Raw genomic sequence first — 14,555 nt, 5'->3', positions numbered from 1 at the left:
TTTGGTACATTGCTCTGCAAACTGGCAACTATTACTGGATAGGTTGAGGGGAGACCTTATTGAGGTGTATAAAATTATGAGGGACCTCAATAGAGAAGGACCTATTTCCCTTAGCAGTGGGGTCAACAACCAGGGGGCATAGATTTAATTGGTAAGAGGTTTAGAGGGGATTTGAGGGAAAATTTCTTCACCCAGACAGTGGTGGGGGTCTGGAACTCACTGCCTGAGAGTGTGGTAGAGGCAGAAACCCTCACCACATTTTTAAAAAGTACTTGGATATGCATTTGAAGTGCCGTAATCTACAAGGCTAAGGACCAAGAGCTGGAAAGTGGGATTAGGCTGGATAGCTCTTTGTCGGCCGGTGTGGACACGTTGGCCGAAATGGCCTCCTTCCATGCTGTAAATTTATATGATTCTATTCTATTACAGCTGTCCTTTGTTGGAAGAGGTATTTTGGGAAGAGGAAGATAGAGTCAGTGCTGAAATCTTTTAAGAAAAACCAGCATAACATGCATGCTATCAGAGGGATAGCTGAAGGACGGGGTCCTTTTTAAGATCCTTTCTCACTCAACCAACAGGTTACTAAAAAAACAGGCTTACTGCAGCCTTTTGTGGCACTTGTATCTCCGTGTAACGAACACACCTTTGTTAAGTTAAGGCATCCATCTGCAGGAGCAAGTGGACAATACAGCAGTCCATTTAATACATCAATTGATTCAAACTAAAGGCAGTGGAGCTAGCATGGCACACATCGGGACAGTACGCTGCAGAACCAACCAGGGAGCAGGCTATCTTCGATTTAGTACTGTGTAATGAGGCAGGATTAATAAATGATCTCATAGTAAAAGATCCTGTAGGAATGAGTGACCATAATATGGTTGAATTTCAAATTCAGTTGGAGGATGAGAAAGTTGATTCTCAAACCAGGGTCTTAAGCTTAAATAAATGAGACTACAAAGGTATGAGGGCTGAGTTGGCTAAAGTGGACTGGGAAAATAGACTAAAGAATGGGACGGTTGATGAGCAGTGGCAGACATTTAAGGAGATATTTCATAATTCGCACCAAAAATATATCCCAATGAGAAGGATAACCATCCGTGGCTAACTAAGGAAATAAGGGAGGGTATCAAATTGAAAACAAAGGCATACAATGTGGCCAAGACTAGTGGGAGACCAGAGGATTGGGAAATGTTTAAAAGCCAGTAGAGAATGATTGAGAAGGAAGGTAGATTATGCAAGTAAACTAGCACGAAATATAAAAAGAGATAAGAGTTTCTACAGGTACATAAAAAGGAAAAGAGTAAAGTAAATGTTGGTCCTCTGGAGGATGAGACTGGGGAATTATAATGGAGAACAGGGAAATGGCAGAGACATTGACAAATATTTTGTAGAAGACACTAAAAACATCCCAATAGTGAATAATCAAGGGGCTATAGGTAGGGAGGAATGTAATACAATCACTATCACTAAGGAAGTAATACTAGGTTCAATAATGGGACTATAGGCGGACAGGTCTCCTGGACCTGATGCCATACATCCTTAAGAGAAGTGGCTGCAGAGATAGTGGATGCATTGGTTGTAATCTACCAAAATTCCCTGGATTCTGGGGCAGTCCCAGCAGATTGGAAAACTGCAAATGTAATGCCCCTATTTAAAACAGGAGGCAGACAAAAAGCAGGAAACTATAGACCAGTTAGCTTAACATCTGTCGTTGGGAAAATGCTGGAGTCCATTATTAAGGAAGCAGTTGCGGGACATGTCGAAAAGCATGATTCAATCAAGCAGAGTCAGCAAAGTTTTATGAAAGGGAAATCATGTTTGACAAATTTGCCGGAGTTCTTTGAGGATGCAACGAGCAGGGTGGATAAAGGGGATCCAGTGGATGTGGTGTATTTGGATTTCCAGAAGGCATTTGATAAGGTGCCACATAAGAGGTTACTGCACAAGATAAAAGCTCACAGGGTTGGGGGTAATATATTGTCATGGATAGAGGATTGGCTAACTAACAGAAAACAGAGAGTCAGCATAAATGGGTCATTTTCCAGTTGGCAAACAGTGACTAGTGGGGTGCTGCAGGGATCGGTGCTGGGTCCTCAACAATTTACAATCTATATTAATGACTTGGATGAAGGGACCGTGTGTAATGTTGTCAAGTTTAATGATAATACAAAGCGGTGGGAAAGCAAATTGTGAGGAGGACGCACAAAATAGCCAGCTTTTTGAGCAATAAGGGAATAAAGGGTTCTGGAGAGTGGGCAGGAAAGTGGAGCTGAGTCCATGATCAGATCAGCCATGGTCTTATTGAATGGTGGAGCAGGCTCGAGGGGCAAATGACCTACTCCTATTTCTTATGTTCTTATATTACAAGTTCAGCTGGTATGGATGTGGTTGGGCTGCAGTACAGTGGGCTGCTACCTCAATGTAATCTACTGTTATTCTGGTCATGGTATTGCTTCTCTTGGATGAGCATTTAGCCAGGGCAGACAACATAGCCAGTTGAGTCTCTGCCGAGTCGCTCAGGCTATTTTGAGGATTTGGGGTGACGGGCAGTAGACCTGTTTGCCTCTCCTTATAACCACTAACTCCTGTGTTCAAGCTCAAAGATAGAAGATGTATTTCTGCTCAAGAATAGACATCATGGCAGTTTGGAGGCTGGACTATATCTCCCTTTCCTAGATACAAAGGTTTCTGCAAACATTTGCTTTGATCACACGGGTAATTAAAGAGATACAAGGAAACAGAATAAAGTGTATGGATAACCTCTCTGCAAACTTTAGTTCTCTCACATTATTGCATTGAGCAATTCAGAGGGCTTATATACTGCATCCAAAGCCAGAGAAATCCAGGTTGACAGCCTGGTTATTGAAAGACTAACTAGTAGATTAATTTCTTATGGTTGATCCATTGATTATTCCAGTTAGGCACCCTAATAGCCAATATTGGGGCTTATGAAGAAAATCTTGTGCTAAGCTGCTTAGTCCCAGATTGTGATCTTCAGCATCTGGGTAACCCATGATTAAAAAACTTCATTCCGTTTGATTTTATGTGCAGCCATTTGTCTTTCGTGGCACATTTGGATCATGAGGGAATACTCGGTAGTGCCCTGCTTTATGCAAAGGCATAGAGATTGCCGAGTTAAGTCTTCACTGGTTTCTAACTGAAACCTCAATTTAGTTTGATAATGTACCCACTGTTCAAACCTCCCCATACATTGTTAGTGTTTGTTCTTTGATTGCAAAGTTAATTAATTGCAAACTTTTATTGTAGGTCAGCCATACTTGATTTAGTATTCTGACCGGATGATCTTTAGGACTCACTCATTTGCGTCAAGAGATCATTCAATTGTTTTATCCGCCGCTACACAAGTCAATACTAGAATTTTGTTTTGATGCTTGAAGGGGCTTAAGGAAGTGTTAAGGAACAAAGAGCAATTTAGGCACCTTGGTAGTTCTGACGAAGGGTCAGAGACCCAAAGCGTTGACTCTGTTTCTCTCCACAGATGCTGCCTGACATGCTGAGATTTCCAGCATTTTCTATTTTTATTATAGATTCCAGCATTCGCAGTATTTTGCTTTTGTTGGTAGTTATCCATTTTCTATGGTGATGATGCATAAACTGGTGATTGTGCAGCAGTTAGCCAAATAGATCATTGGGTGCATCATACGTTATTATCTTGCAGGGAACAAGCCTGGGGGGAGGTTTCAACTTTCCTGTGGTTGCTTTCTGGGCACCTCTCAACAAGGTTTCAGATGGTGGCATATGCAAAGCTGCCCTAGCACATTGTATAGATTTAACAGCAGCACATAACAGCTGGTGTTATGGCTCCTACCAGGAGTATCCCCTCCTAACTTTGGACTACTTGGGTTGGCTCCTGTGGTGTTTGGAGGATGCAGGATGAAGAAAAAAGATTACCAATCTGATGAGGGTAGTGGCATTCTTGGAAGACTATTCATCTTCTAAGCAGCACAGCCCCACCTATCCACCCCTGCAGGATAATAGCGTTTTTGGATTGTGGCAGGGGTTGTGGGGGGGGGGGTGGGGGGCAGGGGCGGTCGGAGAGGGAGTCAGCGGTCAGTGGTTGGTTAGCTTCACATCAGAGTGAAATGGGGTGTAGGTCCTGGAGCATTGCCTGTTGCTGCAGGAGTAGGAGATGACATCGAGCACTGACTAGCTGCAACACCATGAGCTTTTCATATCTGTACTGAATACTTGGGCCTGAATCTTAACTCCGAAAAACGGGAGGTTTGGGGTCAGGTCAGAGGTTAAAATTCCAAAAATCAAACAGAAACCGAACCCGTCCACTTCCGGTTTTAGTGGAGGCGGGGTGAGGGGCAGCCGACCAATCCACTCGCAGACGGCAGGTTGGTCATTTAAATATTATAATGAGGCTGCATGCCTTCATTCTTACAGTGATTCTCTTTTTAACTTGTGTCGGCCAGGTTATCCCAAGCTTCGGGGAAGCCCGGTCAGTGAAAGGAGTTGAGAGAGGCTGAATCCATGAGAGAGGACCTTTTACAGCATTTACAGCACTGCTTGTGGGCCAGGAGAAGCACAAGAGTTTTTGCCAGGTCAACAAGCTACCCACCCCACCCCCATGATTTGTCTGCTCCCCGGCTGCAATCAAACCCAACCCCACCCCCTCACAATCAACCCTCTCCCCACTGCACCTACATACTCTCAGGCCAGCTCAGCTGCGGCCTTGTGCTGTAGGATTCCCCTACAGAAAATAATGTAAAGATATCCTGCATTTAATAACTAGATTATTAAGTGTACCCCAGAATCTATCGAGCTAGACTCTATACTCTTGTGTTGTGTGAAGGATCAGTCAAATAATGAGGGTAACTTTTACCTATTTTGTTCCATACAGCATTCCAGGGACCCTCACACACATTCCTAACCAGAGATATTCATCCATCTTGTTATTGGTATTTCACCCAAGTGTCCGTTTCAGGCGTTCCCAGATCTGACCACAATGTGGGTTAAATTGAAGGCAAAGCCCCATGATCAGACATGGAAAAAGTATTCCAGTTGGACAATTCTATCCCTATGCCATTCATCCTTATAGCTTTTGAAACTTATATCAAGTTAGGGGCAGTTTTATATATTGTATATGTAGACTAAAACATGAGAAAAGTCAGTTTGGCTCATCAGACTCACTTTGGTGAAACTGGGCAACAATGTTTAATTCAAAGCCACGGATCAGGGTTCCAATATTGTTATAGCTAACCTCTAACTGTGACCTTCGTGTGTCGAAATCTCGACCTCCACTAAACGACTCAGACACCTTCAGCTCCGGCGGAAGTTTCTTTAATATACTTGCTAGCAAGGGAAAGGTCACACTCAGTCAATGGCTAAGTGAACACCTCCACAATGGTACAATTTCACGAGATATTTATACAGTAAAACCCAAGTTATGTCCTCTCCCTGTGCATTGGCTCTGTCTCGCAGTCAGTGAATACAGATAAAGAGTTAATTACTACATCCTTGTCCTGACATGGTGTCCAGATTATTTCCTTTTGTCAGGGTTATGAGTTGGCCAGCCGGCCATCACTCGATGAGAGTGTGGTAATGAGCTATTACCTGCATTGCATTGTTAGGATTGTCCAGTTTCCTGGTCAGTTATCTTTTTGCATCAAATGGATGAGGTCTCTACAAGAGATAATGGCTGGTGGTTTGAGTACTTTGAAAAGGGTGGGGTGGGGTGGAGTGGAACTGGTGTCGTATAGACAATAGGAGAGCACCATAGGGGGTACTTGTCTCAGCAGGACTTGCCTCCTAGCTGTCTGGTGGCTATCAGCCATTTCAAGCCAGGTTTAGCTGTTTATGCAAACCGACTGCTTGTTGCAGAAATTCCTGGAAGGACCAGGACTCCATTTTGTTTTATATTAAAAAGGGCACAAAACTACAGTGTGGTACAGCTTAGATAAAAATACATTTCCACACGTGTTGGCTGATATACATATTGTACTATTGCATAAAGTATTTGTACAATAATAAAAGCAGAAAATACTGGAAATCTCAGCGGGTCAGGCAGCATCTGTGGAGAGAGAAACACAGTTAATTTTTCAGGTTGATGACCCTTTGTCAGAACTGGCAAAAGTTCAAAATGTAACAGAACAAGTTAAAAGACAAACTGAAATCCCGCTTTGGTCTCACTGGTCAACAGTATGTATTGCAAGTGGGAAAAGCTGCACAAGTGAGCTTTCCACTGCACATTACGGAATCTTTTAAGTAACTATCTATCATCCATTTAATGTTATTTATAATTAAGACCTGTATTCAGTAGTGAGTTTTAGACATAAAATGACTGTCATTATCAAGATTTACAAATTCTTATTTTTCTTTTTGGCTCAAGGAAAACTACCATGAAAAATGTTACTAAGCATTTATTACAATTTAGCAATCCCATAAAAACATTAACTTGTACAGGAGAATATCTGTTCAAATTTAGATTAATGCTTAAAGATACTTTTGATTAATTAAAAAAGGCTTTTGCAAAAAATTACAAGACTGGATTCCTTTTCAATTCAGTTCCAGTATAGCTGAAGGAAGTGCAAGTGCCTCTCTGCTGTTGGGTTTACAGTTTAAACCCAACACCTCCATAAAATTGTCTGTCTCCGCCCCTGCCTCGGCTCATCCGCTGTTGAAGCTCTCATTCGTGCCTTTGTTACCTCTAGACTTGACTATTCGAACGCACTCCTGACTGGCCTGACGACGTAAACTAGAGGAGTTCCAGAACTTGGTTGCCTGTGTCCTAACTCGCACCAAGTCCCACTCACCCACCACCCGTGTGTGGAGGAAAGAGTGTAAAAGAAAAGATAGCCATCCGTGGTAACTAAAGAAATAAAGGACGGTATCCAATTAAAAACAAGGGCATACAAAGTGGCCAAAACTAGTGGAAGGACAGAAGATTGGGAAGCTTTTAAAAGCCAGCAAAGGGTGACTCAAAAAATGATTAAGAAAGGGAAGATCGACTATGAAAGTAAACTAGCACGAAATATAAAAACAGATAGTAAGAGTTTCTATAGGTATATAAAAATGGAAAAAGTGGCTAAAGTAAATGTTGGTCCCTTAGAGGACGAACAGGGGAATTAGTAATGGGGAACATGGAGATGGCAGAAACTCTGAACAAATATTTAGTATCAGTCTTTACGGTAGAGGACACTAGCAATATCCCAACAGTGGATAGTCAATGGGCTATGGGGGTGGGGGGGGTGGAGGAACTTATCACAATCACTGAGGAAATAGTACTCACTAAGATAATGGGATAAAAGGCAGATAAATCCCCTGAATCTGATGGCTTGCATCGGAGGGTCTTAAGAGAAGGAGCGGCAGGAATAGTGAATGCATTGGTTGTAATTTACCAAAATTCCCTGGATTCTGGGGAGGTCCCAGCAGATTGGAAAACTGCAAATGTAATGCCCCTATTTAAAAAAGGAGGCAGACAAAAAGCCTAACATTTGTGGTTGGGAAAATATTGGAGTCTATTATTAAAGAAGCAGTAGCAGGACATTTGGAAAAGCATAATTCAGTCAGGCAGAGTCAACATGGATTTATGAAAGGGAAGTCATGTTTGACAAATTTGCTGGAATTCTTTGAGGATGTAACGAATAGGATGGATAAAGGAGAACCAGTGGATGTGGTGTATTTGGACTTCCAGAAGGCATTTGACAAGGTGCCACATAAAAGGTTACTGCACAAGATAAAAGTTCACGGGGTTGGGGGTAATATATTAGCTTGGATAGAGGATTGGCTAACTAACAGAAAACAGAGAGCCGGGATAAATGGTTCATTCTCAGGTTGGCAAACAGTAACCAGTGGGGTGCCGCAGGGATCAGTGCTGGGGCCCCAACTGTTTACAATCTATATTAATGACTCGGAAGAAGGAACTGAGTGTAACGTAGCCAAGTTTGCTGACGATACAAAGATGGGAGGAAAAGCAATGTGTGAGGGGGACACAAAAGATCTGCAAAAGGTCATAGACAGGCTAAGTGAGTGGACAAAAATTTGGCAGATGGAGTATAATGTTGGAAAGTGTGAGGTTATGCACTTTGGCAGAAAGAATCAAAGAGAAAGTTATTATTTAAATGGAGAAAGATTGCAAAGTGCTGCAGTACAGCGGGACCTGGGGGTACTTGCGCATGAAACACAAAAGGTTATTATGCAGGTATAGCAAGTGATCAGGAAGGCCAATGGAATCTTGGCCTTTATTGCAAAGGGAATGGAGTATAAAAGCAGGGAAGTCTTGCTACAGTTATACAGGGTATTGTGAGGCCACACCTGGAATGCTGCGTACAGTTTTGGTTTCCATATTTACGAAAGGATATACTCGCTTTGGAGGCAGTTCAGAGAAGGTTCACTCGGTTGATTCCGGAGATGAGGGGTTTGACTTATGAAGAAAGGTTGAGGAGGTTGGGCCTCTACTCATTGGAATTCAGAAGAATGAGAGGTGATCTTACTGAAACGTATAAGATTATGAGAGGGCTTGACAAGGTGGATGCAGAGAGGATGTTTCCGCTGATGGGGGAGACTAGAACTAGAGGGCATAATCTTAGAATAAGGGGCCGCTCCTTTAAAACTGAGATGTGGAGGAATTTCTTGTGAGTTGTAAATCTGTGGAATTCGCTGCCACAGAGCTGTGGAAGCTGGGTCATTGAATAAATTTAAGACCGAGATAGACGGTTTTTTAACCGATAAGGGAATAAGGGGTTATGGGGAACGGGCAGGGAAGTGGACCTGAGTCCATGATCGGATCAGCCATGATCGTGTTAAATGGCGGAGCAGACTCGAGGGGCCATAGAGTCTGCTCCTATTTCTTATGTACTCGCTGATCTACATTGGCTTCTGGTTAAGCAACGCCTCGATTTCAAAATTCTCATCCTTAAGTTCAAATCCCTCCATGACCTCGCCCCTCTCTATCTCTGTAATCTCCTCCAGCCTTTCAAACCCCCTGAGATGTCTGTACTCCTCTAATTCCAACCTTCTGAGAATCCCTGATTATAATCGCTCAACCATTGGTGGCCGTGCCTTCTGTTGCCTAGACCCCAAGCTCTGGAACTTCCTGCCTAAATTGCTCTGCCACTCTACCTCTTTCCTCCTTGAAGGCGCTCCTTAAAACCTACCTCTTTGACCAAGCTTTTGGTCACCTGCCCTAATTTCTACTTATGCGGCTGTGTCAAATTTTTTAAACTCGTAATGCTCCTGTGACGTTCCTTAGGACATTTCATTACATTAAAGGCGCTATATTAATACAAGTTGTGTATATTTTGAAGACTATATTCAAATTAATTTTAAACAGAATAATAGTTCCATTAATTGAAATGTGATGTGGATTCCTGTGAAATATTTCCTGGAAATTACATTTTGAAGATAGTACTTAAAACATTCCAAATGCTCATCTTGCAGTCGGTTAATGAGCACGCTCACTATGTTCATGTGCACTCCATCTTAACCAAGCTATTAACTTTCTTATCTAATTCGTTGCCAATTAATGCTAATCTCCCAGGCATTCTCAGTGAGTTATGTGCTGCATCTGTAAAGAACTTCCTGTTATTACACTTGTCCACTTGTAGGCTATAAATTCTACCCCGCATGTCGCCTTGTAAATCCATACATTTTTAACTGGAAAACCTTACTGTGTCTGTTATTTAAGACTAGTTAAAATTGTCCAAAGATCAGGCAGTATGACATCAGATTTTAACTCGTTCATCTTTATAATTAGTTTACAATGGCTGTAATCGCCAACTTCTTCGACAACACTTAGTGGTTAATACAGCAATATAATTACATATTTATCTGTTGTACAGTACTGTGCAGCTCCTGAGCTATTTATATTATTGGCATTATAGGCTTGCCTGCATTTCACTAGTGATTATCATTAAGCATTTTGATACCTTTCAGATGACATGATGCAACCAGACATCGAGATACCTACAAGCAGACCGAAGCCCGTAAGAAGAGAATGTTCCAGTAAAGAAACACAGAAACAAGTTTCCAAGAATCTTAAAAGGCAAAATAAATGTGGTGATCTTGATGAATGTTGGAAAGAATCTCCTCCTAACAAAAAGACCAAACTAAGCACAAATGAAGCTGCTGCAGATCACAACACAGTGAATGTTTCATTTGGCTCTCAGCCTGGAAACCAACAGATTGAATCAAAACTTGCAACAGCACAGCCTCCAGTTGAATCAATTACCAACTCAAGCAGACCAGATGAACATTTTTTCACGTCAGATGCTTCAAAAGGCGAGATAACCAATGTGTCAAGATCAGTTGTACAGAAAGGGACCAAACCTATTCAAGCCTTACTTGCAAAACATAATGGGAACAAAGTGACCTTAACCAGTCAAACATCCTCCTCTGTGAGAGAGGCAAGCAATCCAGAAGAGAAAATAACTGCAGTCACATCACATCCAAGTCCAGCAAAGTCCTGTTTACCATCTCTTGCATCTTCAAAAGGCCCATTGCAGATGGTGTACAAAATGCCTGATGGATCTTGTGTGCCAATTGATCTCAGTAGCAGCCAGATTAAGATTGCAGTCCAACCTATTATTGATCCAAAGACTGGAGAGAGGATCATGCAGCAGGTACTTATTGTACCCAAAAACTTCCTGGCCCAGCAGCAAGATGGTAAATATGTTGAAAAAGAAAGTCCACCCAAGGCCCAAAAGGAGCTGGAGAAACGGGCTTCAGTTGGCTCTCAAACCACTAATCTGGGGCATTCTCCTTCAGTAGACCTTCAATCTCTGTCGCCTGTTAAATTTCAGTCACATATTTCTAATTTAATACAGGGTAGGAGCACTGCGAGTTTAGCAACAGTAACAACTTCTTTTAGTCAGCCAACAAAAGTTAGATCCTCAACTACATGTAACTTTTTAACATCATCAGCAGTCATTGGTGCAACACCACAAGGAAGGGTGGAAATGTCTGCAGTTAAGACACCTTCAGTTACGACATCAAATACTCGAAGTGGTCAGTCGGCAGCTATTCAACCAGTAATGACAACAAAAACACACAGCAGATCAATAAGTAATACTGGAACAGCTCAGAGCTTCAACTCACAGCAGTCAAAGGAATCAACTGAAGCAAAGCAAGAACTTAAAACGGTGTGCATACGAGATTCTCAGTCAATTTTAGTCATGACACGTGGTGGAAACACAGGTGTTGTTAAGGTGCAAACCAACTCAGACCAAAACTCACCTAATGCTATTACACCAAGGCCAATATTTACTTTTTTACCAGAGGTTCAGAACTTTGTGGTATCAAAAACGCAACCATCGTCACCATTGACCTCTATTCTTGTTCCAGCGCAGACATCCTTTACAAACCTTGGTCAGCTTCCCGTTTCCAGTTCCATTTCATCAGTTCCATTAGGCCTAAACCAATTGGGTGGAGAAGCAATAAAATTAGGATCTTGTAAAAGTGTGAATAATGCAGGAGCTGTACCTGTTCATGTGCCTCTGCCCACAGTCTTGTCAACAGTTTCAGAGAGTCCAGCTGTACACACCTGTACCCACAATGCCTTGAATATGGTAAGAGGCCCTGTGAGTGGATTATCTAGTGGAGATACAGGCCAAAATAAGGTAGTAGTAACTCAAGCACCATCATTGCAACTCTCACTTGATGCTGCCAGTGGCAAGCAGCTATTTCTAACACCGCCAGAATGTAATAAGCCAGGAGGTAGCACATTCTTGGCTGGAACGACAATGCCAAAACTTTTATTGGTTCCAAGTCCCTCTGTTGCACCTTGTGGCACAAGTCAAGTCAGCATGGCACCCACAAATGCCCAACCTCAAAAGTTAGTCTTTATGAGTCCACCTGTGTCTTCAATGTCCTCATCCTCCAACTTAATATTAACAAAACCAACCCATCAGCAGCATGCACCATCGTTGAACACAACACAGATGGCAGTGAAAAACGCAGACCCTTGTCAGGTGGTGCTGGTACCATACACTGGGGAAACGCCAATTAAGGCCAATCCATTGCCTGGCCCATTTCAGGTAAAAGAAGTTAAAAAAGGAAATCCAGCCCATCTTGTAAGAAACAGCATCCAGAAAATCCCAGGAATCAGTCTTGTGCCGAATTTGTCTGCAAAGGTGGGAGAGGGATTATCTACCAAGAATACAGTCTTAACAACAACTTGTATCAGTACTTCAGTGATTCCTTCCATTGTGATGGGAAATCAGAGCTCTACATCTTTTAGGAACTCCACAGGAATAAAAATGTGCGTTAGAAATGCATATACAGTTGCGACAACAGCTACAGGTGCAACTCTTCCAACACCAACATTTGCAACATTTGGTTCACTTCCCACTGCTTTACTTAAAGGAAATGACAATATGTCTGGATCTAGTCAAGGAATGTTACCAACTAGACTTCCTGTTGCTATTTCAACAGTGAAAGCAGAGCACCTTGCTTCCTCAATGCTTCTTACATCTGCACAGCCAAAGATGTCACATCAGTCACTGACTCCTTCTCTCCCTTTGCCAATTACAGCTGCTTTACCAAACCCAATAACAGTCAATTCAAAAATGCTGCCAACAAACACTCAACCAATAAGTACAGCCTTTTCCCCACAAAACACACATTTTTCAAAAGACAGTTGTCAAACAGTCATTCGTTTTCAGAGTCCAAACACAATAGCATCACCAACCAATGCAAGTACTGTTCCAAGGTTTGCAGCTGTGCAGGCAGTTACTCGTCTGAGTGCACCAGCTGTTTGTAATGTCTTGTCTCCTGCTGGTTTGGGCCTTAGCTTGGCGCATCAAACAACGGTACACAGTTTAACAAAACATCCAATAAGTACTAATACAGTTACTGCAGCTCCTTCCCTAATGCAGCCTGCAGCAACTGTGCCATCTTCTGTCAGCAAAGTTTCTGGGTCTTTAAACGAATCTTGTATACGGCAGAAAATAGTCATCAATACAAGTACTCCTTTGGCACCAGGGACTCAAATAGTCATTAACAATCATCGATTTGTTGTTCCACCTCAAGGCCTTGGATCTGGTAGCCATGTCCTGTTGATTTCCAATACACCAAAGCAGAGTAGTTCTCCAGCAGTAAATCTCAATCCAGGACCTCCTGCAGGAACTGATGTTACATCTGCATGCCAGAAGGCCATGATGGTATCTGCTGCATCCCACCGTTCTCAATCCTCTCTGTCTCCTTGTGTTCTTCCACCTGAGAAATTACTTCAAAACCTGTGTGTTCAGAGTGCTGCACAAACAATAACTGCTGTTTCTAAATCTGCTCAGCTTACAACAGGATCAACACTGATAAATGTCCCTACAGCAAGACCTCAGCTTCAGACTGCAGTGTGTAAATTCCAAGCTCCTACGAGCCAAAGTGCCACAGTCCTTCCAGTCGATACTTCCTTCAGTAAGTTATTGGTCAGCCCAGAGGGAGCTGTTCTAAATGCTATTAATACTGTGGTTAATCCTGTTGCAAAAGTGGTGTCACCATCCACACCATCCACTCTGACTCATATTTCGGGGAGTTCAAGTGCGACTGCTGCTGTAGTCTTCCCTGCATTTAAGACATCTGAAGTACTTGACCCTACCAGAACCATTTCAGCATCTTCCAATCTTTGAACTACAACTGCCAGATATCCAAACCATGGGGATTGCGAGAGCCATCAATAGAACCGGAATTATTCTCAGATTATGCATTGGTTTTAGGGACAAGGCACAGCTTATTACATCAGCCAAGTTGTTTAAAATAATGGTGACTGAGATGTCGAAGAGGCACAAATATTTATTTAGTCTGCAATTACTAAATTCCTGTTGCAAAGATGTTTTCCTTGTGTTGTATCTGTGAAATCTGTGTATTTCAATGTACAAAAAACAAAATTGTAAGACAGCAAATTTGAATGGACTTGTAAATTTCCCCTGGTTTATAATTTTAACAAAAGCATAGCAATTTTAGTGATTGCTCACTGTGCACTCAAAAGCTTCTTGCACACTTGCAGTACGACCTGTATCGATGTCTACATCTTTGGTATGCTGCAATGTTCTACTTTAAGTATGTGATTTAAAAAAAAATGTGCAGTCAAAAAAAACATAAGACTTGTTTTTTATGCTATTGCTTCCTTTTTTAAGTATTTAACATAGAAATCTTCTGCAGTCTGTTGTACAGTTGTAAATACTTTTGAACCCAGAAAGTTGTACTAAAGTGAATGTACAAAAGAATTTTGCTAATTTATTTGTTTCTTGTTTATATAATGTATAGGTTTTTAAGCTGTTTAGTAGCTTTTAAGGACCAGTGTTTAGAAAGATGCAGACAAATCTGCATGATTAAAAATGTGTGCAATTGTTATTTATGTGCTTCTTGTATGGTTTTTATTCAAATGCAAGTTCCCTCCCCAACTATGGCCCGTAATTTGCGGTCGGCGGCAAAACAAAAGGCATGTTGCGATCTCGGGGATGGAGTTCAGCTTTTCTGACGTGCAGTTGAAATCAGCGTAGTTTAGTGGAAATCCACTAAATATAGACTAGAAACATAGAAATTTACAGCGCAGAAGGAAGTTATTTCGGCCCATCATGTCTGCGCTGGCCAAC

At 42.0% G+C, this 14,555-nt stretch overlaps 1 protein-coding gene across 1 annotated transcript in view; it reads left to right on the top strand.

Annotated features, from left to right (window-relative positions):
- LOC139270573 (uncharacterized bromodomain-containing protein 10) overlaps positions 1-14,297 on the top strand; it is a 277,635-nt gene extending 263,338 nt beyond the window's left edge. Inside the window, exon 8 of the mRNA XM_070888451.1 lies at positions 9,901-14,297. Within this exon, the coding sequence (XP_070744552.1) occupies positions 9,901-13,589 (3,689 nt within the window). The 3' untranslated portion in view covers positions 13,590-14,297. The remainder of the gene's footprint in view (positions 1-9,900) is intronic.
- The last annotated feature ends 258 nt before the right edge of the window (positions 14,298-14,555 follow it).

Source organism: Pristiophorus japonicus, chromosome 1 (assembly GCF_044704955.1).
Source record: "Pristiophorus japonicus isolate sPriJap1 chromosome 1, sPriJap1.hap1, whole genome shotgun sequence".
NCBI lineage: Eukaryota > Metazoa > Chordata > Chondrichthyes > Pristiophoridae > Pristiophorus > Pristiophorus japonicus.
This window is presented reverse-complemented; position numbering and strand designations above follow the sequence as displayed.